Raw genomic sequence first — 26583 nt, 5'->3', positions numbered from 1 at the left:
CTAAGCAGGGACAGTCATATCTTGTAATAGAGCTACTAAAAGAAAAAAAAAGAAATACATGTTTCTGTCATTATGATTATGTGTATCCTTTGATTCCTGAACAGTATATCCCTCAAGGCAGTGCAGAAAATTCCAAAGCAGCTTTTCTGCCTATGGTTAGACTTGTTATATAACTTCTACAGCTAGATCTTAGAATGAAAGAACCACAAGTCTGACAGGCAGTCAGCCAATATGAGGTGTTCTGTTAGCTGTCAGAACTAGTTCCTTTTTTCCCCCTGAATGTTCATATTTATATATTAATCCCTGATACAGGAAAACTGAGAAAAATTCAGAAAAAAACATTTCGAAGAAAAAGACTATATAATTGTGGAGAAATTCTATGAATTCAAATTTCAAGAAAGATTAAATTCATATATACTACTATAGGACCTCCAAAATTATAGGTCAGTATTCCTTACATCAGCTGGAACAACTTTAATTTATAGAAAATTCTCCTATTGAATAAGATCTAAAAACACATATTGAACTCCTTGATACTTAAGACAGGGAGATACTTAAGAAAGGGGATATCAATATAAATGATGCACCAAGGCTGCAATTCTGAATTTTTACCATTCAAGATTAATACTTAGACCTCATGCTTCCGTTGACAAGCAGGCATAAATCAACCATAACGTACGTGTTGGTCATGATATCTGATGCTGCTGACATAGACCCAGCTCTCAGAGCTTAGTAAAAGTTTTTTACTGAGCCATGTGTGGGAGTTCCTGCTTGCGCGTACTGTCTTGTCCATCTTTGCTGAGCTACCACTCAAATGTATTCCCATTCTCTCTTAAGGTTTTATTTTGGATGATTCTTTGGCTTGATTTTGCCTTGTTGCAAAATCAAGCCCCTGATCAGAACTTTTCAGTTCTAGAACAAAAAACAAAAAAAAGAATGGAAAAGCCCAAAGCTAAGAAGGCTGCAGTCAGCGGTTTTAAGGTCTGTATTTATGGGCGTCTGATGTCCATTGCAGATACACATTCTGTTTACTATCACTGCTTATGGTTGGATCATGATACCTTCAATTGTTACAGTTGTGGTAGGATGTCCCTGAGAGCACAACAGTACTGTGCCTGGAAAATGGAGACTAATGCAGAAAGTGCCTTTGAGTAAGATCCTGAAGTCATGGCATGAGAGAGAGCAGCAGAGCTCTGTGTAAGAAGTTGAGGCAGGATTCTTCTTACCTTCTTTCCCACAAGTCTGGGAAGGCTTCTCTCCCTCTCCCACTGTGGTGCCAGTTCTCAGATCTGTCACAGATCCAGGCTTAGCGAGATGATTAAGTCTCCAGCTGAAATATGGAAAATGGTGCCACCCACCTTCTGGAAAGTTGACTACTTTACTAAAAATTAAGCTCTAGAAAAGAATGTAGGGCTCATGAGGCAGCATCTGTATGCGGGATCTCCTGTACATGCTCAGCAAAACTTTACTGACCTCTGGGAGCTGGGTGCATGGCAGTTCCAATACATGATGTTGCCCATGTATTATGGCTGCATCATCCTTCTGTCCACAGCAAACCCTATTTCCTTGTCTTTCTGCTACACTAGTCTAGAATGTTGGGGTTTGTCCTACTTCCAGCTGATGGATGCAGAATACTGCTTTTTTTTTTTTTTAATATGCTATCACTACAACTACTTATACTATGTGCAGAACCTTTATATTCCTATATTCTCTAGCTGATGAGAAGACCTTCTGATGGTGAAGCAGAATTTTTTAGTTATTGTTAGGTGTTAATTTAAAATGTCTTTTAAAAAATAAAACTGAAGAGGCTAAGCTCTTGGGCCATTGTCCTATTTAAAGTGATCTCCCACCATTGCAGCTCCTTCCCTCACAGCAAAGGTTCGGTAGCCAGTACATGTTTTTTTGATTGTTAAGCAGGACTGAATTAGCCATGATCTGTGATAGTGCGCTCCCTTTACTGAGCATGCATGGGAGTTCTCATGCACAGTCGTCATCAGAATAGCACCTTAGTCTTTTTGTCCGTGGTCTGCACAGACGGTGTTTTGTTGTCTCTCAAATTCCTCGGGCGTCATTCCATTCCTACCCTTTTTTTTTTTTTTTTTTACTAGCCCCAAAACAGCACTTTTCAGTGCTACTTCTGACTGGGATCAGGGAAAAGATAAAGAAAAGAAAGATGGCAAAGAGAGCTGACAGTGGCTTTAAGGCCTGCTCTTGCAATCAAATAATGTTGATGGATGGCCATGACTGCTGTTACTTGTGCCTGGGTCCCAACCAGATTCAGGCTACTCACGGCTCCTGCAGACTGATATCCCTGAGGGTGCAAAGGACCAGGGCAGCTAAGATTGAATCTTTGCGACTTCAGGTCCAGTACGAACTCCCTTGACATCAGGGTGTGACCAAAGTAGATCATCCAACAGTAGTGACACTTGGGATCAAGAGCAAGACTGTGGGAACCATGTATCCTCAACTCTGCATCAAGATGTGTTGGAGGCAGAGTCGAGGATACATGGTCAAAGTATAGGAAGACCTCACATGTGATGCATATGGCATCTGTGCCAAGTTAAAAGGCAAAACCATCGATGCAACATTGTCCGAAGGTGCCCACAACACAAATTGTGTTGTCACCAGGCACTGGCAGCTTCTGAGGCATGAAGCATTGATGTACCCGATGCATGAAGCGCCAAGGACTTAAGAAACTGGCGCACATTGAAGTGTGGCCACGTGCTGTATTGAAATCGATGCACTTGTTGCATTCCTCAAAGCAGCCAATGCAAAACAAGCGATGTACTCATCTAAATTTATGGTGCGTCCCAAGCAAACTTCATAGCTTTTGACTCTTTCCATGACCGAAGCTCTCTAGTCATGAATAGTGAGTTGGCCACTCTACAAGTTCGGACAATGACCACGATCCTTTTCCTTCATTGCCATGTTCTGGGACGTCACGAGGATCATGACATGGAGATCTCCACTACTCTGTACTACCAGTTCACCCAGATGAGGAAGCAGAGAAATTCTCTGGATCTACTGCCAATCACCAGGCTCTGCTGGTGCCACAGTTTCTATCGCAGGATCTCCGTCTGCAAACTGTGGACCCTTGTATTCTATATTGCTGCTTTGGTCTCAAGGGAGAGCCCATTCTAGTCTCTGAGAAGGATGCCCCTCCATTAACGCTGGGGCAGTGCTCACAACAGGCTATGGACCAGATTATGGAAATACATTCTTTTCCTCCTTGTTTCCATTACCGGAGCCTTCGATGTTGCCTCCAGCCTGTCCAATTATGCCAGCTTCTCCAGAACGGGTCAAGCCTGGAGCTCATCCGAGGTCACCCGCCCAGTGCTCGGATCTTCTTCTTGCCACCCGGGGGCCAAAATCTTACCTTGCCTCACTTTCTCTCTCTATGAAGCCCACAAAGATCACCTTAGCCTGCTTGATCTGTTCCATTTTCACCTGGGGAGTCCCCGAGCAGCTCCACAGTCATCCCTTCGGACCCAGCCCTGGATCCGCCTGATCACACTTCTCCATCAGAGGATCTCACCTGCTCCCGCTTTGGAGAAGATGGGAACTGCATTGAAGGTAGAGTTCAGAAGGATCCAGACCCAAGATTGGAGGTACTGGGTATCCTGAAATTCTTGGATATTTCTTCAAAGCCAATGGCGCTGCCCACACATAAGGTGCTTGCCACAGTGCTGTTAAAGATGAGGGAGAAGCCCTTCTCAGGGCCCATAGTGGTCCGGAAGATCAATCTTAAATTCTGCATGAAGAAAACCCCTGGGTATGGGATCATCTAGCTTCCACACAATTCGGTGGTTGTCAAGTTTGTTATAAAGTGAGCAAAAAAGGCCTGGCTTCACTCCAACACACCTCTGGGGAAGGATAACTGATTGCTAGACCAATGTGGCAAGAAAGTTTTCCAGGGATCCATGCTTACATGACCTGGGTAACTCAATACCAATTCTACATGGTCAAGTAAATATACAAATACATCCAGAACCTCAAGCCCTTCATCAGAGGAATCAGGTGAACCGATAACTCCCACACTCTTGCTTGACCTAGAGGAAGCCATACAGCACTTGCTGCTTTCCTTATATAAGGTCTTCAACACTTCTTTACACGCGTCAGCGGCCTCCATTGGTGTTTGACGCACAGCCTGGCTGCGAGCCAGCACCATCCACGATGATGATCATGAAATGCTGGCCAATCTTCTCTACTTAAAGGATTTCCTCTTTGGGGAGAAACTCAGCGAGACAGTATCCCAAATTAAAGAACAAAATGTTGCTGTCAAATCCCTCTCAACCTCTGGAGATTCTCAGACTGCAGCCAGATGGTCATACCTCTCCTACAAGAGGCCTTATTACTCCAGAAAGCCATACAGGCTATATCAGCAATATTGACTTCCTCGTTTACCACAGACCAGGCAAACTTCACAAGGTCCAACTCCTCATGCGTCCTAGGGAACGCCGACAGCAAAGGCAGCCACAACAGCAACAGCCTACAAATCCAGTGCCCAGTTTTTGACCTTTCTGCCAACAGCTCTAACGTCTCAAGTAGGAGTGAAGATCTACTTCTTCCTTCCAGCGTGAAAGCAAGTCACAAGCGACCAATAGGTGATGAGCATAGTAGAGCAAAGCTAATGTCTAGTTTTCAACTTGACCCTGCCAGCTACACACCATGTTATCCCTCCAGCTGACCCAAGCCAGACACCTCTCCTGGGTCTCTATGTTCAGAAACTCCTGCAACAAGTTGCAATCCAGGAGGTTCCAATATTGCAAGTCCCCATGGGATTCTGTTCACAGTACTTCCTCATCCCCAAGCAGCACTGCATTTCCATACACCCCAAAGAGCTACAAGATTAGCCAGCAAAGGAACATTGCCCATCCCATCACCAAAGTCAGCACATCTCAACTCTGTCAGATCAAGAGCCCTATTAATTGCAGGTCCAACATTATGGAGCTCGCTGCCACAGGAACTCAGACTAGAACCCAATGCCAAAATATTCAAAACGGGTATCAAGACATAGCTATTCCAACAAGCTTTCACTTAACTATCCAATAATATGCCTTATCAGTAACCTTGATTATACAATTCTGTTAATTTGTTGTTTTATTTAATTTTTATGTATTTTATTGTATTTTAACATTTTATTTAATGATATGATATAGGGTATAATCGATGACATATCAGTATTAGGCATTTTATTGTTTTCTTTTAATTTAATTTTATTGTTATTTTATTTTTCGTATTTATTTTTTACTATGATCTGTAAACGATGAGATTTTTTGAATGTCTGTATATAAAAACAAATAAATAAGAAGGGGGGCTATGCCCCATTTTGGATCTTCACAACCTCAACAAACATATCTGGCAGGAGAAATTCAGAATGCTTTCCCTGGGAACCATCTTCCCTTTTCTTCAACACTGCAATTGAATATGCTCCTTGGATCTGAAAGACATTATGCTTGTATTCCCATCTACCCATCTTATTGGCACTTCCTCTGCTTCAAGATGGAAGACAATCATTACCAATAGAAAGTGATGCCATTTGGCCTCTTGTCTGCTGTAAGAGTCTTCACGACGTGTTTAGCAATGGTGGCAGCACACCTCAGACGTCAGGGGATCCAGGTGTTTCCCTATCTGGACGATTAGCTTATAGTGGCCCTGTCTCAGGAGGCCCTCCGCAATCACATTTCTTCTACTTTTGGTCTCTTTCAGTCACTAGGATTCCTAGTCAACTTTGAGAGGTCGGTCCTGGTTCCAGCACAGAGGCTTCAATTCATAGGAGCCCTCATAGACACCTCTTTAACCAGAGCTTTCCTACCTCCGGCCAGAGTGGTCAGTCTTTGGAGATTGGCTGCCTCTCTGCTAAACACTTGCTGCACTACAGCCTGGCTGGTTCTAAGATTGTAGGGACACCTCTCCGCAGCCATTCACATAGTACTATTCACCCGCTTGCACATGTGACTACTATTACGGGGACCAAGAATACAATGGAACCATTGTCTCCAACCCCTCCACACCAAAATAAGTGCCTGTAGAAATGGCTCAGGAGTTTCATTGGTGGCTCCAGCTAAGCCACTACGAGTCGGGTACTCCCCTGCACCACATCCTTCATCAAATTATCCTGACCACTGAGGCCTCCACGACAGGGTGGGTAGCTCACACTGGACCCTTAAAGATACAGGATTTCTAGTTGGTACCAGAGAGAGAGCTCCAAATAAACCTACTGGAACTTCGAGCCATTCACCACCCCCTCAGGGCCTTCAGTCATGTGCTCAGTCATGTGCTCAGTGAAAATGGCAATCAATGTTTTAAGTAAACAAACAAGGAGGCATAGGATCTTAGAGCGCCAAGAGACCCTACACATCTGGCACTAGGCAATGATACATCAAGTTTTTCTACAAGCGATGTATGTCCCAGGGATACGCAATACGGAAGCGGACAGACTCAGAATATTCTGCCCACATGAGTGGTTACTAGATCGACTGTGATTGACCATTTCTTCCACTGTAGGGAAACACCTTGGATAGACCTATTGGCTACATAAATAAATAAATACAGACACCAACAGGAAACTGGATTGGTTCTGTTCAGTGATATTCAGTCTTCGGAGACAAGCCCTTGATGCCTTCCTGCTGCCTTGGGGAGACGGCATCATGTGTGCTTTTCCACCGCTCCACTTATTGCCTGCACCATTCAAAAAATCATCCGAGATCAAGCCCAGATGATACTGGCCTAAACAGCCGTGGTTTTCTCTGTCAAACCTCTTATCACACTCGGAAACAGCCCCACTCTCTTGACACAGAAGGAGGTACATCTCCTACACCCAGTGCTGTAATCTTTGTCTAACAGCATGGAGATTGAGTGTGCAGTCCTGAGTCATTTTGTCCTTTTGAAACCAGTTAAAGAGGTGCTTCTCTCAGCACTTAAGCTTTTATCTCGACGTAGTTACTCCTTCATATTGGGACTGTTGCGCACGATGGTGTTTTTCATGAAGGGTGGATTCCTTTACCTCTGAACCAATGGTATTGCTAGACTACTTGCTTCACCAATCTCAATCTGGTCTGGCGACTTTGGTTAGAGTTCTATCTGAGCACCATTGTGGGATGATAGTCATCCCATCTCTATTCACCCTTTGATATCAAAGTTTGCGAAGAGACTGGTAAGATTGTCCGGTCATGAAGTCTCCAGTGCCCTGGGACATTAATGTTGTGCTTGCAGCTCTTATCACGTCCCCATTCGAGTCCCTGGAATCGGCCTCTCTTAAACACGTGACATGGAAAGTGCTATTTCTCATGGCAGTGACTTCAGCATGTCGAGTAAGTGAACTTCAAGCACTGGTTCACCTTCTGTCATACCTTCTGTTCTACCACAGTAAGATTGTATTGCGAATCCATCCAAAGTTTCTGCCAAAGGTGATATCCACTTATCACTTGAATCAGCCCATCACTCTTTCTACCTTCTACCCTAAGCCTTATTCGCATAAGGATGAGAAACTTCGGTATACGCTTGATTGCAAATGAGCCTTGGCATACTACAAGCGCTGTACGCAAACGTGTACAGAAAGACATCTCAGCTGTTCATTTCCTATGATCCTAACAGACTTGGCTTGGCCTTTTTAAAAAGGACTCTGTCGAATTGAATAACTGTTTGCATTTAGCAATGCTATGCCAGCGACTGCCTTAGACCTCACCAGCCCAGTTAGGGCGTATTAAGTACAAGTGACTGCTGCATCCATAGTGCATAGAGGGATGCCTATTGAAGATATTTGCAAGGCTGCCACCTGGTCGTCTGTGCAAAGCTTAATTGCCCACTACTGTCTGGACTCCCTAACTGCTCAAGATGGTGCAGTGGGGATATGCCGTGCTATGGCACACTCAGGTCAAATAGTCTGAATTCATGGTGAGGTCCGGTTTGCAAAAAAAAAAGGAAAAGGTGAGGGAATGAATTCTATGAGCAACCTTCTGCTATAGGACTCCCCACAAATCATGGCTAATTCAGCCTTGCTTATTGACAGAAGAAAGTAAGTTTGCTTACTGTAAATGGTGTTTTCCGTAGAGCAGGATGAATTAGATATGAGATGCCTGTGGTCCTCTCTGGACAGCAGGCTCTCTCTTCTTCATACTACTTTGGAATGAACTGAGGAGCTACACTGATGACTGTTTGTGGGACCCCCTGCACATGTTCAGAGGAGCAAAAGCTCTAATAACTTGGAGAGACGGTTTCTGTCCAGTGCTGCCAGGGGGGGGGGTGCACTACCACGTGTCATGGCTCATGTTTCCTGCTATCTACAGAAAACACCATTTGCAGTAAGAAAACTTGCTTTTACTGCAAGTCTATCACAGAAGAGGTTTTTCTTTGAGATTCCTTTAGCCTCCATCACAGTGTACTCTGTGAGAGCAGCAATTACTTTTGCCTGTATTTAGCCACTGCTTTGCTATGAAGAAAGCTCAATTTAAAAAAGAAAGAAGTCTAGCCTAGTTGAAGCTGTAGTTGAAGTAAGGCTTCTATAATCCTATCCAGTTCTGATATACAAATTTATCAGCAAGCAGGCATTCCACTTCAAGACCGTGTTAAAGCACACTCTGTGAGAGCCATGGCATCTTCAGTAGCACACCTACTATCGGTGCCACTTCCTGACATTTGTAGGGCTGCCACCTGGAGTTCTCTCCATACCTTTACAGCCCACTATTGCTTGGACAAGGCCGGAAGACAAGATTCCATCTTCAGCCAATCTATCCTGCATAACCTATTCACAACTTGACGTACCAACACCCTTCCGCCTGCCCGTTAGGGTTCAGGATGCCCTCTACCAATTTCTACCCCAGTTGTTGTGCCTGTTGCACGTCTTTGGGTACATTTGGTGCATACTCGGACATCCTCAGCTTGGTACTCACCCAAATGTGAGGACTACCATCCTGCTTGTCCTGTGAGAAAGCAAATGTTGCTTACCTGTAACAGGTGTTCTCACAGGACAGCAGGTTGTTAGTCCTCATGAAACCCACCCGCCACCCCGCGGTGTTGGGTTCGTTACGTTTATTTTATTTTTCGGCACTTCCTGTAGCTTTTTAAACAAGGCTGAAGGGGAACCCCTGCTGGCCGCAGGGTTGGTGCCTTGCTGGGCATGCCCAGTAGGGGCCAGTCAAAGTTCTAAAAACTTTGACAAAAGTGTTCCGTGATTGGGCTCCATCCTGTGGTGTCATCCATATGTGAGGACTAACATCCTGCTGTCCTGTGAGAACACCTGTTACATCAGGTAAGCAACATTTGCTTTCTTTTTTGTTGTTTTTTTAAAATAAAAATGTCAAATATACAAGATAAATAAGAATTTATTTAAGGAAAATAACTGGTTTATTACAGTGTGATAAAAGGATTCTTTTAAAGATTGTATTCCACTTTAAAGATTAGCATGCCAAAGATATAAGATTGTGCAGAAGACTTTTCTTCATGCATTAATTATGTTAAATCTGTTTTTGTATAGTAATTCCAACCTATTGAGCTTGATTTATCAAGGCTATTTTTTTACACTGATTTTTGACTTTTGAAAAAAAATCTCTAAAATCAGGCACATGAAATGTACTTTTTTTTTTCTTCAAAGCAATATGTTTCATGCATGCATCTTTTTTTTTTTCTTTTGTTGTTTTTCTTTTGTAGTGTCTACCCATACTTTTAGACAACAGACTAAGCCACCCATTACTGGAACAGCTCCTGCCATTGGTAAAATGCAGTCTCCATGACAATTCAGAGAAAGTGCGTGTGGCTTTTGTCGATATGCTGCTGAAACTAAAAGCTGTCCGAGCTGCTAAGGTAGGATAAATAGAGCTTGCTAGGAAGTTGTTGTAGATGTAAATTGAGCAAGGCAATTTAGTCTGAATGATATACATCGGCTTCATGATGAAGAAAATGGAAGCTGCAAGTAGCAATCTTGTTGCAATTTTAATTTGCGAAACTGTGTTCTCAACCAATCCTATTGTTTAACAAAGATTTACTTTGATAATTTTAGGAGTTCTAGTAGATAATCCAGTTGTGATTGCATAATGTTCCAGGGAAAATACCAGTTGCAAAAGTAAATGGGCAGTTATTTGTTTCCTCATGCAGACCCCTGTCATGTTTTTGAGTGTGTATAATTTTATGTAGTAGTAGTGAACTGACAATATTCAGTTAAGGGTAGATTTTATAACACGAGTGTGTCCATGTGCACATGTTCCCGGTGCGCATACATGGATGCACCGATTTTATAAACTCCCTCTCTCTTGCCCTCTCCTCCCCACCCTCTAAACCCTACCTATATATCTTTTTTTTGTTTGTTTGTTTTTTTTGTTTTACTACTTACTTCAGGACCTGAGCTGAAGTAAGTTGCGCGCTCCGGCTGGCTGCCAGTGCGCGAGTCTTCGGGACAGCATTCAGTGGCATTGTCCTGGCCTGCCCCTTTGAAGAGGCCCAGCACTTGTGCGTGTACCAGGGTTTACGCTCGTGGCCGAGCCTCTTTGAAAATTCGTGCAGCGTGTGCAAGGCCTTTTAAAATCCGGCCGTTAATTTCATTTCAGTGCTATCATTTGTAAATGCAGTTAGTAGTCATTATCTTTATGCATAATGAGGCTCCATAACAGCATTTTTCTTGGACCAGCCTTTTTAACATCTTTACAGTACTAAGAATTGCCCTAACATGACAGAACTTTTTATGTAAGATTTCTAATTATTCTTTGGAAAGTGTTTTTCTCACGTTTCATTTGGACAACTTTTGTTTCTGTACATCCAGCTCTTGCCTTTGATTAGACGTGCCAAAATTTTGAGTTGTTTATGCTATGTTAAAAGGTGCACACCTCATCGTTGGAGAGGAATATAAATATTTGAAAGGCTCTGAAAATCTCCATATTCTGTTGTACAGTCTAGTTGTAAGAAACACCACAGGATTTTGTTTTGAATGGTGAAGTAGGGCTGCAACTCTTTTCATTTAGCTTTTAGAAATTTCAATTTTAGAACTATGACAAATTTAGTTAATTACTTCAACTAAAATTGATTAGCTGCACCAAGAAAGGTAATTGAATGAATGAATTAACTTGTTTAGTTCTTGCTCAGTAAAGAAGCACCAAATATATAGCACTGTTCTATTTGCTGGAGGAAAAAAGGCTCCTTAACCTACATATTGCTCATTATACAGCTACAGAGATTATTCCTAATTCAAAAGTTACAAATGTTAAGAAGGGTTATTCACCAGCTCATGACTTGCTATTTACCATTTTTATTTTTTTATTTTTTTATTTAAATTTTTATTGTACATATGATATCGACACAAAACAGGTCTTTGAAATGACAACAGTAGATGTAATCATACATACAAATCAAACGTTTGTAATGTGTATGTGTAAGTAAACAATCAATAAAACTTATAACATCAGCTATACATCTATACGTCTCATTACTGATCCAGTCCCCCCCTCCCCCCCCCCATTTGAAATCCCCCTTACCCCAACACTATTCTGTCGCCGAGGCCCATAAATTTCTCTGTTGAACAGATGCCCATAGACCCACCTGTACTATGATATGCTAGGTAGCTATTTGCCACTGCCTATATTTACGCCAGGTTTGTAGGAATATCCCATATGTTTTGTGTAGCAACGCCGTAATTTCGGCTAAGGTATATATATTTTTTAATTTATCTTGTACCCCCCGAAGTGTGGGAAGGTGCTCTGCCCTCCATAATTGTGCAAGATGTAATCTAGCTGCAGTCAAAATGAAGGAGAGCAAGCGATTGTCATGGCCACCCAATGTCAACACCTCCTGCCCCAGGAGCACTTGGCCCGGAGTAAGTCGTATCGGCACCGAGAAAAGCTGTCCGAGCCATTTCTTCACTGCTCGCCAATAATCGACAATCCTCGGACAAGTCCACCACATGTGCAAGTAGTCACCATGCTGATGGCATCCTCTCCAGCATAGATCAGAAGCTAAACATTTCATCTTATGTAATTGCACCGGGCAATAGTGCCATCGATACAATAACTTAACAGCATTTTCCCTCATGGAGGCCGCTATCAACCCCTTACCTAATCTTCCAAAAATCCCCTCCCATTCCTTTTGCGTAAGCGAGCATTGGAGATCAGTTTCCCAAGCCAGCATTTGTTTTGTTTTATTGAACGATTGAGTACCCAATAAGGAATAAATCTGAGACAGCAAGTGCGGAGCTTGATCCGCTTGTCACCTAGTTCTTCAAAAGCTGTTTTACCTTGGAGAAACACAGCCGGTAGCATGTGAGTTAGCGCAAAGTGACGCAATTGTAGGTATGGAAAGATAGCTTTCATTATGACTTTTGTGTTTTAAGTTACGGCCCTGCTCGGGCCTTTTTTTTACTCTATTTACTTCCAAGCTGTAAAGCCTCCAAGTTTATAGTCCTTGTTCAATGTAACTTTCTTGCTCTCTTTCTGATTATAACTTATTGTTCTGTTTTTTGGTTACAAGTTTCTATCCCTCGTTCGATGTAAACCGATCTGATATGGTATTCAACCATGAAGCTCGGTATAGAAAAATGTGAAATAAATAAATAAATAAATAGCTTCCCGGGATAAGCCAAATTTAGTCTGTAGCTCTGAGAAAGGTAAGAGAGCCCTTCCACCCCATAAGGAACTCCAAGTAACTATTCCCTTCTGTCTCCACTCCCTAAAGGCGGGATTGGTAAATCCGGCCGGAAACTTACAATTCGCATATAAGTAAGTTCTCTGGTGATAAGCCGTGGTACCCACTAGTAAGTGTCGATTGGCTGCCCAAACCTGCAAAAGAAGTCTCATGGATGGCGGTAACACCTCTCCCGGACAGAGCTGCCATGATGAGGAGGGCTGCCATATAAAGCTAGTAAGGGGGAATGTCAGCTAAGAGTTGCTGACTAAATTGTATCCAAGGTTTTATTTCTCGTGTTCTATGCCAATCTACAATCAGTTTAAACTTAGCCGCTAAATAATATCGTTCCAAATGTGGAACTCCCAATCCTCCTTGTCCCCGAAACCGATATATGGTTGACCTGGCAACCCTCGGTCTCCTACCTCCCCATATATATTTCAAGATCCGATTTTGCCATTTAAGGAGAGCCTGTTTCGGCACTGGAATAGGCAGAGATTGGAATAAATACAGCAGCCGAGGTAGCGCCATCATCTTGACTGCCGCAATGCGCCCCAACCATGAAATCCGATATCTGTTCCACTCCTCCAGATCTAGAGATATTCGAGCCCATAAGGCTTCATAATTTAATTGAAACATATTCGTATCTACACTTAGGTATATGCCCAAGTATTTTATTTTTTGTTGTGCCCACTTGAATTTGTACTGTCTGCGGAGCTTAGTCGCTAATGAAGGCTCAACATTAATATTCAGAATCTCGGATTTGTCCCAATTCATCCGAAAACCGGATACCCGTCCAAAGGATTCCATCTCAGCAATCAGAGGAGGTAGTGACGACACCGGATCAGTAACAGTAAACAGAATATCGTCAGCATAAAGAGACATTTTGGTCGAAAGCTGACCCACATCAACCCCTTTAATATTAGCGGCACCCCGTATCTTAATAGCCAGTGGTTCAAGAAAGATGGCGAATAAGAGGGGGGACAACGGACAACCCTTTCGCGTCCCTCTCCTTACCGGGAAAGAATCCGTATAGCCGCCATTAACTTTAATACGGGCACTGGGCTGCGTATAAAATTGCTCTATCCACCGCAGAAAAGGTTCCCCAAAGTTCATTTTCCGCAAGACAGAAAAAAGATAGGGCCAGTGGACCCTATCAAAAGCTTTCTCTGCGTCAATAGATAACGCCAGTGCCGCATGGCCCTTCTTTTTCGCCCACCATATAACATCCATGATCTTTTGGATATTGTCACTTGCTTGCCTCCCTGGGATAAATCCCGCCTGATTGGGATGAATCAATTCTGCAATAAACCCGTTCAGTCTAATGGCCAGGATTTTGGCCAATATTTTGAGGTCCAAATTAATTAAAGAAATTGGGCGGTAGGAACTACAAAGTGTGGGATCGCGCCCAGGCTTAATTAACACCGTAATCCCCGCAGTGTTGGCTGCCGAGGAAAGAACCCCCTCATGCCGCAACCCCTTATAATAATTGGCCAAGATGGGCGCCAGCTGTTGCGCAAAAACCTTATAAAAGCGCCCCGTATACCCGTCCAATCCCGTTGATTTCCCTAATTTTAAAGCTTTAATGGTGGCTAAAATTTCGATCTCGGAGACCTCTTTGTCTAATATAAATTTATTTACCATTTTTATAGTGCTGCTAAGATATATGCAGTGACTTTGCCTTGTACAGTCTTCTGCTCCATATATGTATACTAGCTGTACCCGGCCACGCGTTGCTGTGGATCAGTCTGGTTAAATGGAAAAGAGAGAGCGCACGTTTCTAATATGTTTAATTTCACAGTGCTTGTGGGTATACAATATTTTTTGTTGTTCCATTGTCTGTGCAGATATAGAGATTATCTGGTTTGCCGACTCTAGAACACATAACATAAAATTGTCCATGTGAGAAGCAATCCATGTCTAGATGTAAACCGCATAATTCTAGAAATGAAAAAAGAAAAAAAATAAACTATACTCAGTAAATGAATGGTATGGTAAACGACACAGCTCAATTCCAACATAATGTCACACGAAATAATTAAATCAAAATGAAAATAAATCGAAATCTATGAAAATTCAATTTAACAATGCAATCGGAAACATTGAAATGGAGTCGTAAAATATTTAGTACAAGCCGTTAAGCCCGTTAAAACGGGTGAGATTTTTGTCCCCTCTCCTCCTACGTCTTTGCTCCACTCCCCCCCCCCCCCCCCCCCCCCCCAGCACCATGAAGGGCCAGAGGTGGCAGCGGTGGCTGAGGGGGATCTCGCAAGGCGTAATGGTCCTGCCATCCCAACTCCCTCCCCCCTTCCCCGGTGGCGGAGGGACACGCTCAGACCCATTTCACTCTATCCTTACAGGCCCCAACAAATTTGCTCTCCCATTCCCCTCTACACTCAACCCCTTCCACTCTAACCTATAAGTGGGGGGTGGGGGGTAGAGACTCTCTCTCTCATACAGCCCCCTACATAGACTTCCTCCCTCTCGCTCTCTCTCTCTCTTGCACATACACTCTCCCTCTGTCCCTCATATACGCATGCCCAATCCCTCTCACACACATACACAATCCCTCACATAGTTTCACGCTCTCTCTGGCACTCACACTCGTCTTCAGCGCACATTAACACACCTCTCTCACACAGTTAAAACAGGCGATATTTTTGTCCCCTCTCCACCAAAGTCTTTGCTCTGCACTCGCAAGAGCTTGCAAAGTTCTCATGCCTGTTGTGTCTGGGAGAGTGAGGAAAACACTCCATCTCCCCCCCCTTCGCAAAGGACAGGCGGCAGGCACTGCAACAGATTTGGGACACATTGCCTAGCTTACTTTGCTCTTTCTGGGAGACCTGTGCCTTTAAGAAATGCGATCGGGGGCTTAAGAGGGAGGAGGGAGCAGGGCTCTGGCTTTCACTTTCATGACAGTGGTTTGCTGGGAGTGGGGGTGGAGCGATGCCCATGTAAACTCTTCCCGTGGTGGCTGAGACCCATGGGCGGCTTGACAGCACTGCCTTCCCCCTCCCCCCACAGTTGTTGGAATATTTACTTGGCTTCTCCTTATCTGCGGGACTCAGGGGGCGGGGGAGGAGGGTGAGCTGTTCTCTGTTCAGCTCTTTGCACTTTGACTGCTGCAGCTGCTTGTGATCTCTTCACAGCTGCTTTTTATTGCATTTGCTCTGCTCCGGCCATCCCAACTCCCTCCCCCGCTTCCCCGGCGGTGGATGGACTGGCTCAGCGACTCTTCTACCCTTTCCTCCTCCTTTGTGTAATTGTCCGGCAATTCCTACTCCCTCCCCCCTTCCCCAGCGGCGGAGGAACGGGCTGAGCCCGTTTCTCGGAGCGGCGACTCACCTGCCCTTTCCTCCTCCTCTCTGTGACACCCAGCACGTAGCACAGAGCTGTATGGTCCGCATATGCGCGGTAGAGCTGCTCTCTACTGTGCATTTGTGGTCCGTCGGTCAGAGCCTATTTATATTGTAGATAGTGTGTGTTGCTTTTACGTCCAACAGATGGCACTGTTTTTCCAAAAAAGCATGTTTTTACCTGTCACAGGTGTGACATCTATATAATATAGGTATATAAAAACACGTGCGTATTCGAATGCAATGTTGTGTCAAAATTTCAAAGCAATCGGTGAAGAACTTTCGGAGATTTAAGATTTTGAACAACGAACGTTTACATTTGTATTTATATAGATAAGGTAGCAAAGTGACTTTAGGGTGATTCTTTTAGCTGCTGTAAGTTACTGAAGAAGAATAGCCACAAGCGAGTCTATATAGTGCATATGGTCTCTGATAAGAGAATGGTTAAGAACTGAAGGAGAAAAGTTACCAGGCTTACTTTTAAAGGACAATATTGAACCTTATGGATCACCCCTCTGAAAATCTAAGATAAATGCTTTACTAGCATTATATGAAAAATCAACCATTCAAAAGGGAAGTCAGAAGTTGCTGAATTGTGTCTCAGGGCCATTTTTAGAGTTCAGAAGCCATGGCCTTTAATCTTTATTACAAGCTGCCTGTCACTTAGCACTGAACATGTACACTTCCATGCATGCTGGCAGAGCCAGCAGCAGATGGACATAGGAAGCTGGTAGTAGAGTTTGGGAGGTGATCTGTGTGCCATTTCTTGTCCTCACTATCCCCTTTCCTTATTTGCCACTCATACTGGGCCCTATAATCTCCAGTGCCTCTAGTTTATGCCCCTATGCTTTGCACACTTCATTGAGCCCTGCACTTTCCTTGTCTCATCCACCTTCTGATGAGACTGCCATCCCTTCCGTCTCACCCAATGGAGACACCATTGTACCCCATCTATTTCTTTTTCTTTCTTTATTAAAATTTGTTCATTCCTTCCTTGATGACACTACTGAATCCCATTTTATCAGTCAAAGTTCTACTCCTTCTTTGAAGACACGTGAGTGACCATGCATTGAAGCTGATTAGACATGAAGCTTCTCTGTTCAGATGTGGCAGTTCGTGCATTTTAGCAACCCAGTGGCTCACGTCTGTTCCTCGTTGTACATCATGCATAACAGACATGATTTTCCTGCTGCCTGACAGATTTTTTGTTCTGAAGAATTCTTCTTTTTGACTTGGCAAAATCTACCTCAAAGTTTCCCCTTAACTTTTTTGCCTTCTCAGCACTACCACGCTGGCAGGCTCCTTGGCCTAAAGTCTTTCTTCTTTGGGTCAACTTTATTCACTCCTGGAAAATTTCATAATTTGATTTCATGTTGACTTTTTCCCATGTCTGAGAAGCAGGCCAGTAGCTTCAAGTTCTGTCCCAAGTGCAACAAAAATATATCTATTACTGTTCATCACAAAGTTTGCTACAAATGTCTGGAACCAAGAACATAATGACTCTGGCTGTGAGATCTGAGCTAAGATGCACCCAGAAAAGTTTGGGTTTTGAAGTCTTCCTTGCTGGGAGTTTGTCCAGCTCTTCGAAACTGGCCTCTAAGACTTGATACAGGGTCCGTGGAGCTGATCATGGTGCTGGTGACCAGGTCTTGCTGAAGAGGTCCTCAACATCTTAAGCTCTTTGCACAAGAATATGCCTACAAGTTGAAAGAAATACCAGCTGAGTTGAAGCAAATGCCCTGAAAACTCAAGGAAGGAGTTGAAGAAAGTTGGCAGTGAACTTCAAGTGGTAAACCCCTAGTCAGTGGGAATAGACAGCACTAGGATTTTACCACCAGTATCTGAGCTGATCCAGTCTTCTAGACGGGAGAGTATAAAGACTTATGTGTCTGCGAGGAGTTTGAGATTGTATTTTCTTGGGAGTTTATCAAAATTCTGTGCTCATTGCATGTTTTAGGTTTATATGACGTACAATGCGCATCAGTTGTAGAATGACATGCAGATTTTGCCCAGTATGTTCCACAGTATAAATTGGAAGAGTCCTACTCCGTTAATGGGCAAAAGTCAGGAGTATGAATTGCATCTTACTAGGTCTAGTTTGAATAACTTTGAGGTAGCAGTGAGAACCTAAATCAAGGGGTGGATAGGTAGATTTGTAGATCACCTTTCCAAATGATAGACTGGACAGGAGCTCCATTGGCAGGATAGAGAAGAGAGGAGTTGCATCAGAAGAGGAGAGGCTGGGGAGAGAAACAACTGTGATTATACCTATGCAGATTTACTTTCATTCTTTCTTGCTTCCAAAGTGATCATGGTGTTCAAAATCCTCCTGGACCTGAGAGACACAATTCTCTTGAAATTAAGAAAAGTTAAGGATAGTTCTCCTAGGACAAGCAGGATGGTAGTCCTTTCAGATGGGTGGACATCATCAGATGGAGCCTGGCACGGAAAACTCTGTCAAAGTTTCTAGAAGCTTTGACTGGCACACTGAGCATGCTCAGCATGCCGCTATCTATGCGTCCATGCGAGGTCCCCCTTCAGGCTTTCTTTTTCCGCGGTGTAATTGCTGTACGGTTTTTGGAACTCTGCTTCAACTTTTTTTTCATTCTCTAACTTAGCAATTTTTTCCCGTTCCATCATTGGTTTCCTCTTCGCCAGTCTGTGTTTCTCCTTGGCGCGCTAGGTAAAAATTTTCCTCCCTTCTTTGCGGTTGATTCCCAGGGTGTTCCACTCCTCTGGTGCCCGCCGGTCATTGACCGTATGCCAGCTATTTTTCATGGTGTCTGGCTTCCATTGGTGCCCCCAGTGCCCTCGGACCATGTCCATCATGGATCCATATAAGGTTTGCATTCCCTGCCTGGGGGCATCACATGACGTTCAAGGGTGTCAGCTGTGTGATCAGATGACCTCCGAGTGCTGTCGTGCTCGGCTCCACAAAATGGAGAAACTTTTTGGTTCCAAAAAATCTGCTCCATCCACGCCCATGTCGGAGTCCTTGATGCCCGGGGGTCGAGGGACCGCTTGATACACTCCCCAACCCTGGCGGTATCTATCTAAAGGCCGAGGAGGACGGTGACCTTCCTCCAGGTCTCACCACTTTCCCGATGTCTGGATCCTCCGCCGCCTTGTGCACTGGGGAAAGACCGGGGCCGAGCACCATGGGAGATCCCGCAAGCGTAGACTCCGGTTGCCGTCGGCGCTACGGCCTCCAGTTCTGTGGCAATACTGGTGGCTGCCATACCGCCACCGAAGCAACCTGTGGCACCGGAGACCCCATCCTCTGATAGATCCGGGAGTCCCAGGTGTTCCGCTCCCAATATCTGTGCTGGGAACTGTGCCCTCTCGGAGACCTGAGGAAGCACCAGTGATGCCTCATCATCCCTCTCTGTCCCATTTCTCATCGGATCTTTCAGGAGGAGTTGGACCACAGGGTACAGAGTGCGGTGCTCCAAGCTCTTTGGAGCATGGAGCCGCCCCCATACCGGTTGCTTGGATCCTGTTGCCGTCTATCTTGGTGCTCCTGCTCTAGCATTTGGATGTGCTACTTAGCACGTTCCTAACGCAAGCCGATGCCCGAGGGGACCCTCGTGTCCTCAGCAGCCACAGATCCCTCCCCCCGGGAGCAATTCCTATCATTAGGTCCTCTCAGGAGGAAGATGGTCCGGCACTGTGGTCCCGACAGCCTCTGTTCTCCAAACCCTTGCCCGGACCCTCCAGCCTCCCACGGCCTCTGGTACCCCCGTTGCTGCTGGGGCCTTCGAGACCCTAGGAGCCAAGGACCAGGGATTTCAAAGGCCTCACCCCGGCAGGTCCCACAATGGCCTCAGCGAGGAAAAAGGCCTTTATGATTCATGGGAGGGATGATTCCTCAGTCGTCTTCTGAGATCTCTGATGACCCCCTGTTGGTAGCCTTGGCCACCAGAGGAAAGGCGTCTTGTCTTCTCTGGAGGACCTCTCCTTTTCAGGATTTGTTAGGGTCATGGCTGTTGCTATTCCCTTCCAGCTTCTCACGGAGGAGGATGCACAACATAAAATGTTGGAGGTCCTCCAATTTGATGATGCTGCTAAGGAGACAGTGGCTGTTCCCATTCATGAACATCTTTAAGGATCTTCTCCTTCAGATGTTGGAGCACCTGAATATCCATTTCTCCAGTGACTAGGAAGGGGGATGCTACCTACCTAGTGCAACAGGCCTTAGGTTTTGAAGAGGTATCATCTCCCTCCCAGTCTATGGTTGTGGAGTCCGCGCTCAAAAAAGCCAAGCGCTCCCTGCAACCCATGCCTCTATCCTCTGAGGCCGGAACACTGGGAGCTGGATGCTTTGAGGAGGAAGATTTTTCAGGACTCTATGCCGCTCATTCGCCCATATCGCTTCCTACCAGTTGTATAGTCTCAGTATAAACTGAAACCTGTGGAAACAAGGGTCCAGGATCTAGCAGAATGGCCGCCACAAACTGCACCAGGAATCGGTCACCACCATTGTACAGCAAGGTCTCGAGGCCGGGAAAACATGAAGTGCGATCCATCTACAATGTTTTTGAAACAGCAGCCAGGGTGGCCTCTAGGATGGCCTGGCTCGTGTTCCGACCTCTGCCTAGAGGTGCAAGAGAAGTTGGCTGACCTCCCTTGTACAGGTAAAAACCTGTTGGGGGCAAGGTCCAAGATGCGGTAACCAGTTGAAGGATCACCATGAAAGTCTTTCAACTCTCTGCTAGTGGCTTCACATCCTCCATCCTCTGCTGGGAAATCTTCCAGACCAAACTCCCAGGAATTCCTTTTATCGGCAGCGGAAATATTACCCCCAGCCTTTTGGACTTGTACGCCCATTGCTAGCTCCAGGGCCTGCTTCAGTCAACAGCGAGCACCTAGACCCAAGCAGGACCTAGCTACGGGCTTTGACTGTTGGTGAGGGAGCATGGGGTCATCGAGTTCATCCCCTGACAACTAGATCCTCCAGTGGGAAGCAGACTTCTTTACTTCGCTAACCACTTATCGACCATCACGTCGGACCAATTGGGTCCTTACCATGGTTCACCAGGTGGTATCTACTAACCTCATACCAAAGAGGTCTGGGGGCTTGTGCTCCATTCTCAACACCTCAGGGCGTTGACAAATTCCTCAGAAGAGAAAATTTCAGGATGGTTTCTCTGGGCACGTCTGATCCCCCCTCCTCAAAAGAGTAGACTGGCTTTCCCTCCCTTGATCTCAAGGACACCTAATGCCAACATTGCCATCTTCCCCAAAACACAGAAAGTATCTTCGCTTTGTGGTAGGCAAGGCTCACTAGCATACAGGGTGCTGCCTTTTGGTTTTGGCCTCAGTCCCTCGCGTCTTCAACCAAGTGCTTGGCCGTGGTGCTAGCACATTTCAGGCGCCGTGCGGTGCATTCTTCCCATACCTGGATGACTAGTTGGTGAAAAGTGACTCCTGGCAGGGCACTGGAAGCTTTGGCTCTGATGCAGGTGCTGCAATCTCTGGGGTTTTGTCATCAACTTCTAATCCCAGTCTCTGCCAGTCTCCCCAGCATGACTTCATAGGAGCCAGGCTGGACATGGCTAGGCGAAAGCGTTCTTGCCCCACAATCGGGACCTTGTGCAAGCAGTCAGGATGTAAGTGCCTGCCGCCTTCTCGCTTGTTGGGCCACATGGCTGCCTCAGTCCATGTTACCCCATTAGTCCGCCTTTGCCTGCGCAATGGACATTGCGATTGCAATTGGTCAGCAAGCATCTCAGGACCTTGAGGCTCGTATCTCCATCACACAAACTCTGAGGATCTCTTTGTCCTGGTGGGAAAATCTCTCTCCAATCTACAGTGGGGGATTCCTTTCCAGGCTACCTCCGCCTCAAGTGGTCCTTGCCACCGATGCCTCTCCTCAGGGTTGGGGAGCCCATGTGGATGGCCTCCACATTCAAGGCCACTGGACAGTCTCAGGGAAGCTCTCTGCCAAATAAACTTCTTAGAGCTTCATGTGATTCGTTATAACCCTCTAGGCATTCCGAGACTGGTTGTACCACAAAGCAATCCTGATTCAGATGGACAATCAGGTTCACAATGTGATTATATCAACAAGCAAGGGGCACAGGGTCATTCCTCCTCTTTTAAGAGGTGGTAACAGATCTGGTCCTGGGCTTCTGTCGCATGGAATGACTCCTCGAGCGTGATAGCCTACTTGGGATGCTGAACATGCTGGCATGGACCGCACTAAGCCACTCTTTTCAGCTGCATGAGTGGTCTCTGAACCCGGATGTGGTGGCCCAGATTTTCCACCTTTGGGGGACCCCTGGATATGGACCCTCTTCGCTCCCGTACAATTACAAGGTGTGCAATTTTTGCTCCCTTTTCGCATGGGATGGCCGCCCAACCTCTGACGCCCTTCACTCTTCATTGGGGCAGGGGTCTCCTGTATAGCGACCCCCCCCTCCTTTTCCGCTCCTCCTGAGACTCTGCTGAAGCTTTATTAGCAGGACCGAGGGACCACGATCCTCGTAGCGCCCTACTGATCAGGCAAGCCTGGTTCCTTCTCCTTTGGGACTGTCAATCAGGGATCCCATCAAATTGGGGACCACGCCTGATCTGATAAACACAGAATCAGGGTGCCCGCTCCCATCTGACCGTCCTGGTGTTGACATTGACAGCTTGGATGTGTTAGTGCCTAGTCCTTCAGCCCCTGGACCTCTTGGAAAATGTTTCCCAGGTGCTGGCTGGTTTCCAGACAAGCTTTCCACCAGGAAATCTTATAGGTTGAAATGGAAAAGGTTCTCTGCCTGGTGTGAGGAGCATGGCTTAGATCTATTCACATGCCCCCCTGTTGTAATGCGAGATGCACGGGAAGCAAGAGACGTCAGACATGGATTCTAATGAAGCCAGGAAGCCATCCCGAAGTCACTTCAGGCAGGCCCTTTTATTGTCCTGCGTTACATATTATTTGTGTATACAATCACATCCTTGATAACAACAATAATCTCGAGACATAGCTACTACGGATTATTATGATTAACTCATGTACTATCTTTGTGAGAGAAAGCATTCTATTTTTTGTGCTAAGAGCAAGGTCTGTATGTACAAGGCAAAAGCTTGAGGAATGCAGACACAAACAGGCTCAGTGTCTGTTTCAATGCAGATAAGCAAGTATTGATGCAAGCAGATTCAGATTGTGGTTTGCCATGCCAAAGAAGAAAAAGCTTACATCTTCTACACCCCCCTCCCTAGGTTCTTGGACTACTTGTGGCACCTTTGAGTCTGGGCTTAAAAACACTTCAGGCAGGGTTCATCTAAGTGTGGTTAGTGCATTCTATCGCGGTATTGCTGGTATACCTATATCAGTACAACCCATAGTAAGTCACTTTATGAGGGGTCTGCTTCAGTTAAAGCCCCCTCTGGCTTTCTGTTGTGTCCAGGGATCTCAATATTGTCATGGCCCGGTTCATGTGTCCTCCCTTTGAGCACTTAGCTCCTGCGGCCTGACGTTCCTCACTTGCAGGCCGATATAGTACAGTGCGCTCCGATGGAGCGTACTGTATCGGGGTGCAAGTGTATGGAGGTGAAAGAAGCTATTTTAGCCAAAAGATCTTCATTCAAAAATTGGAAGAAGGATCCAACAGAAGAAATAGGATAAAGCATAAACGCTGGCAAGTAAATGTAAGACATTGATAAGACAGGCTAAGAGAGAATTTGAAAAGAAGTTGGCTTGTAGAGGCAAAAACTCACAGTAAAAACTTTATAAAATATATCCGAAGCAGAAAGCCTGTGAGGGAAGTCGGAACCGTTAGATGATCGAGGGGTTAAAGGGGCACTTAGAGAAGATAAGCCTTCGCGGAAAGATTAATGATTTCTTTGCTTTGTGTTTACTGAAGAGGATGTTGGGAGGTACCCGTAATGGAGAAGGTTTTTATGGGTAATGATTCAGATGGACTGTATCAAATCACGGTGAACCTAGAAGATGTGGTAGGCCTAATTGACAAACTGAAGAGTAGTAAATCACCTGGACCGGATGGTATACACCCCAGAGTTCTGAAGGAACTAAAAAAATGAAATTTCAGACCTATTAGTAAAAATCTGTAACCTATCATTAAAATCATCCATTGTACCTGAAGACTGGAGGATAGCAAATGTAACCCCAATATTTAAAAAGGGCTCCAGGGGCGATCCGGGAAACTACAGACCGGTTAGCCTGACTTTAGTGCCAGGAAAAATAGTGGAAAGTGTTCTAAACATCAAAATCACAGAACATATAGAAAGACATGGTTTAATGGAACAAAGTCAGCATGGCTTTACCCAGGGCAAGTCTTGCCTCACAAATCTGCTTCACTTTTTTGAAGGAGTTACTAAACATGTGGATAAAGGTGAACCAGTAGATATAGTATACTTGGATTTTCAGAAGGCGTTTGACAAAGTTCCTCATGAGAGGCTTCTAGGAAAAGTAAAAAGTCATGGGATAAGTGACGATGTCCTTTCATGGATTGCAAACTGGCTAAAAGACAGGAAACAGAGAGTAGGATTAAATGGGCAATTTTCTCAGTGGAAGGGAGTGGACAGTGGAGTGCCTCAGGGATCTGTATTGGGACCCTTACTTTTCAATATATTTATAAATGATCTGGAAAGAAATACGACAAGTGAGATAATCAAATTTGCAGATGACACAAAATTGTTCAGATTAGTTAAATCACAAGCAGATTGTGATAAATTGCAGGAAGACCTTGTGAGACTGGAAAATTGGGCATCCAAATGGCACATGAAATTTAATGTGGATAAGTGCAAGGTGATGCATATAGGGAAAAATAACCCATGCTATAATTACACAATGTTGGGTTCCATATTAGTTGCTACAACCCAAGAAAGAGATCTAGGTGTCATAGTGGATAACACATTGAAATCGTCGGTTCAGTGTGCTGCGGCAGTCAAAAAAGCAAACAGAATGTTGGGAATTATTAGACAGGGAATGGTGAATAAAAACAGAAAATGTCATAATGTCTCTGTATGGCTCCATGGTGAAGACCGCATCTTGAATACTGAGTGCAATTCTGGTCGCCGCATCTCAAAAAAGATATAATTGCGATGGAGAAAGTACAGAGAAGGGCTACCAAAATGATAAGGGGAATGGAACAGCTCCCCTATAAGGAAAGGCTAAAGAGGTTAGGACTTTTCAGCTTGGAGAAGAGACGACTGAGGGGGGGATATGATAGAGATGTTTAAAATCATGAGAGATCTAGAACGGGTAGATGTGAATCAGTTATTTACTCTTTCGGATAGTAGAAAGACTAGGGGGAACTCCATGAAGTTAGCATGGGGCACATTTAAAACTAATCGGAGTGAGATCACGTGGGGGGATGAGCTGAGGCGGACGTGCTTTGCTTCGGCTCCCGGCTCCACAGCCAACAAACAACGGCGGAATTAATTTCTGAGGGCTCAGGCAGATCCCGGCAGCTTTTCTAACTCCAGCACATGTCGATAGTTACTTATATGAATCGCTCACCGGGGATAATGGCCTCAAAAAACCACCCGAAAAAGACAAAGAGAAAGCTAAGTCCGTGCCGGAACCTAAATGGCGGCGACGGCAGCAAATGACGGCGACTCTCCTTCTACGGGCACAATTACAGCAGCGGCTATCAAAGAAATCATAGCGACGGCGTTAGATGAAAAATTAGCCAGTATTTCTGAGAAGCTGAATGAGGTGAGAGAAGCGATCACGGACTTAGGCCCTCGGCTCGACCACGTGGAGGGGCGCGTATCGCTGTTAGAAGATGATGTGACGGCTTACACCGGGAAAGTCGATACACAAGAAAAGATGTTGAAAGATGTCCAAAATAAACTTGAGGACTTAGAAAACAGGGCAAGGAGATCAAATTTACGTTTCCTTGGTCTCCCTGAAACCGTGGATCGATCGGGGCTGGAAACCTTTTTGGAAGAATGGTTGCCAGAAGCAGTGGGGGCGCCGGAACTGAAAAATCAGGTTATCATAGAACGAGCCCATAGAGTAGGAGTGAGGAAAGAGACGGATCCGAGACCTCGCATAGCCATCGCAAAAATTTTGAATTATGCGCATCGTCAAAAACTGTGGGTAGCATCGAGAAAGACTAAAGAAATTCTTTATCAGGGTACTAAGATAAGAATTACCCAAGATTTCTCGGCGAGGGTCTCACAACAGCGTAGGGCTTTTTCGCCGGTTTGTGCTAAACTGGTGGATAAGCAAATTAAGTTTGCAGTCCAATTCCCGGCAACCCTGAAAATTTGGGATGGCGGTAAAGGGTACACCTTTGAGACCCCAGAAGCAGCGCAAAAATACTTGGAGGCTCGAGGCGACAAGGCATGAAATTTGTCTAGCAGCTGTACTTTTTTTTTGTAGATGGCGCTTCAGTTCAGTGCCATTATTATCAAGCTGCCGTAACATCTCTTTAAATTAGTAAGGAGGAGGTGGACTATGAGTTTCAAATGTATATTGCCTTATAGGATTTCAAGTTGGCTGGGGAGTGGGAACACTCTAAAACGTGATCTCTAGCGCAGCAGACGGAGGGATCTTTGTCTGTGTGACGCACCTAGGGAATAGGTTTACTATTTGGGAAAGGGAAGGGGATGGGATACGGGGCTGGGGGGACTGGGAAGGGAAGACACTATATGAACATGGACT

General features: G+C 45.1%; 1 protein-coding gene across 3 annotated transcripts in view; it reads left to right on the top strand.

Moving 5' to 3' along the window:
* NCAPG2 (non-SMC condensin II complex subunit G2) overlaps window positions 1-26583 on the top strand; it is a 327980-nt gene that overhangs the window by 109614 nt on the left and 191783 nt on the right. For all 3 annotated transcript variants that reach the window (XM_029588506.1, XM_029588507.1, XM_029588508.1), the window contains one exon: window positions 9649-9801. In XM_029588506.1, the coding sequence (XP_029444366.1) occupies window positions 9649-9801 (153 nt within the window). The remainder of the gene's footprint in view (window positions 1-9648; window positions 9802-26583) is intronic.

The sequence above is a fragment of the Rhinatrema bivittatum genome, chromosome 2, assembly GCF_901001135.1.
Source record: "Rhinatrema bivittatum chromosome 2, aRhiBiv1.1, whole genome shotgun sequence".
Classification (NCBI taxonomy): domain Eukaryota; kingdom Metazoa; phylum Chordata; class Amphibia; order Gymnophiona; family Rhinatrematidae; genus Rhinatrema; species Rhinatrema bivittatum.
This window is presented reverse-complemented; position numbering and strand designations above follow the sequence as displayed.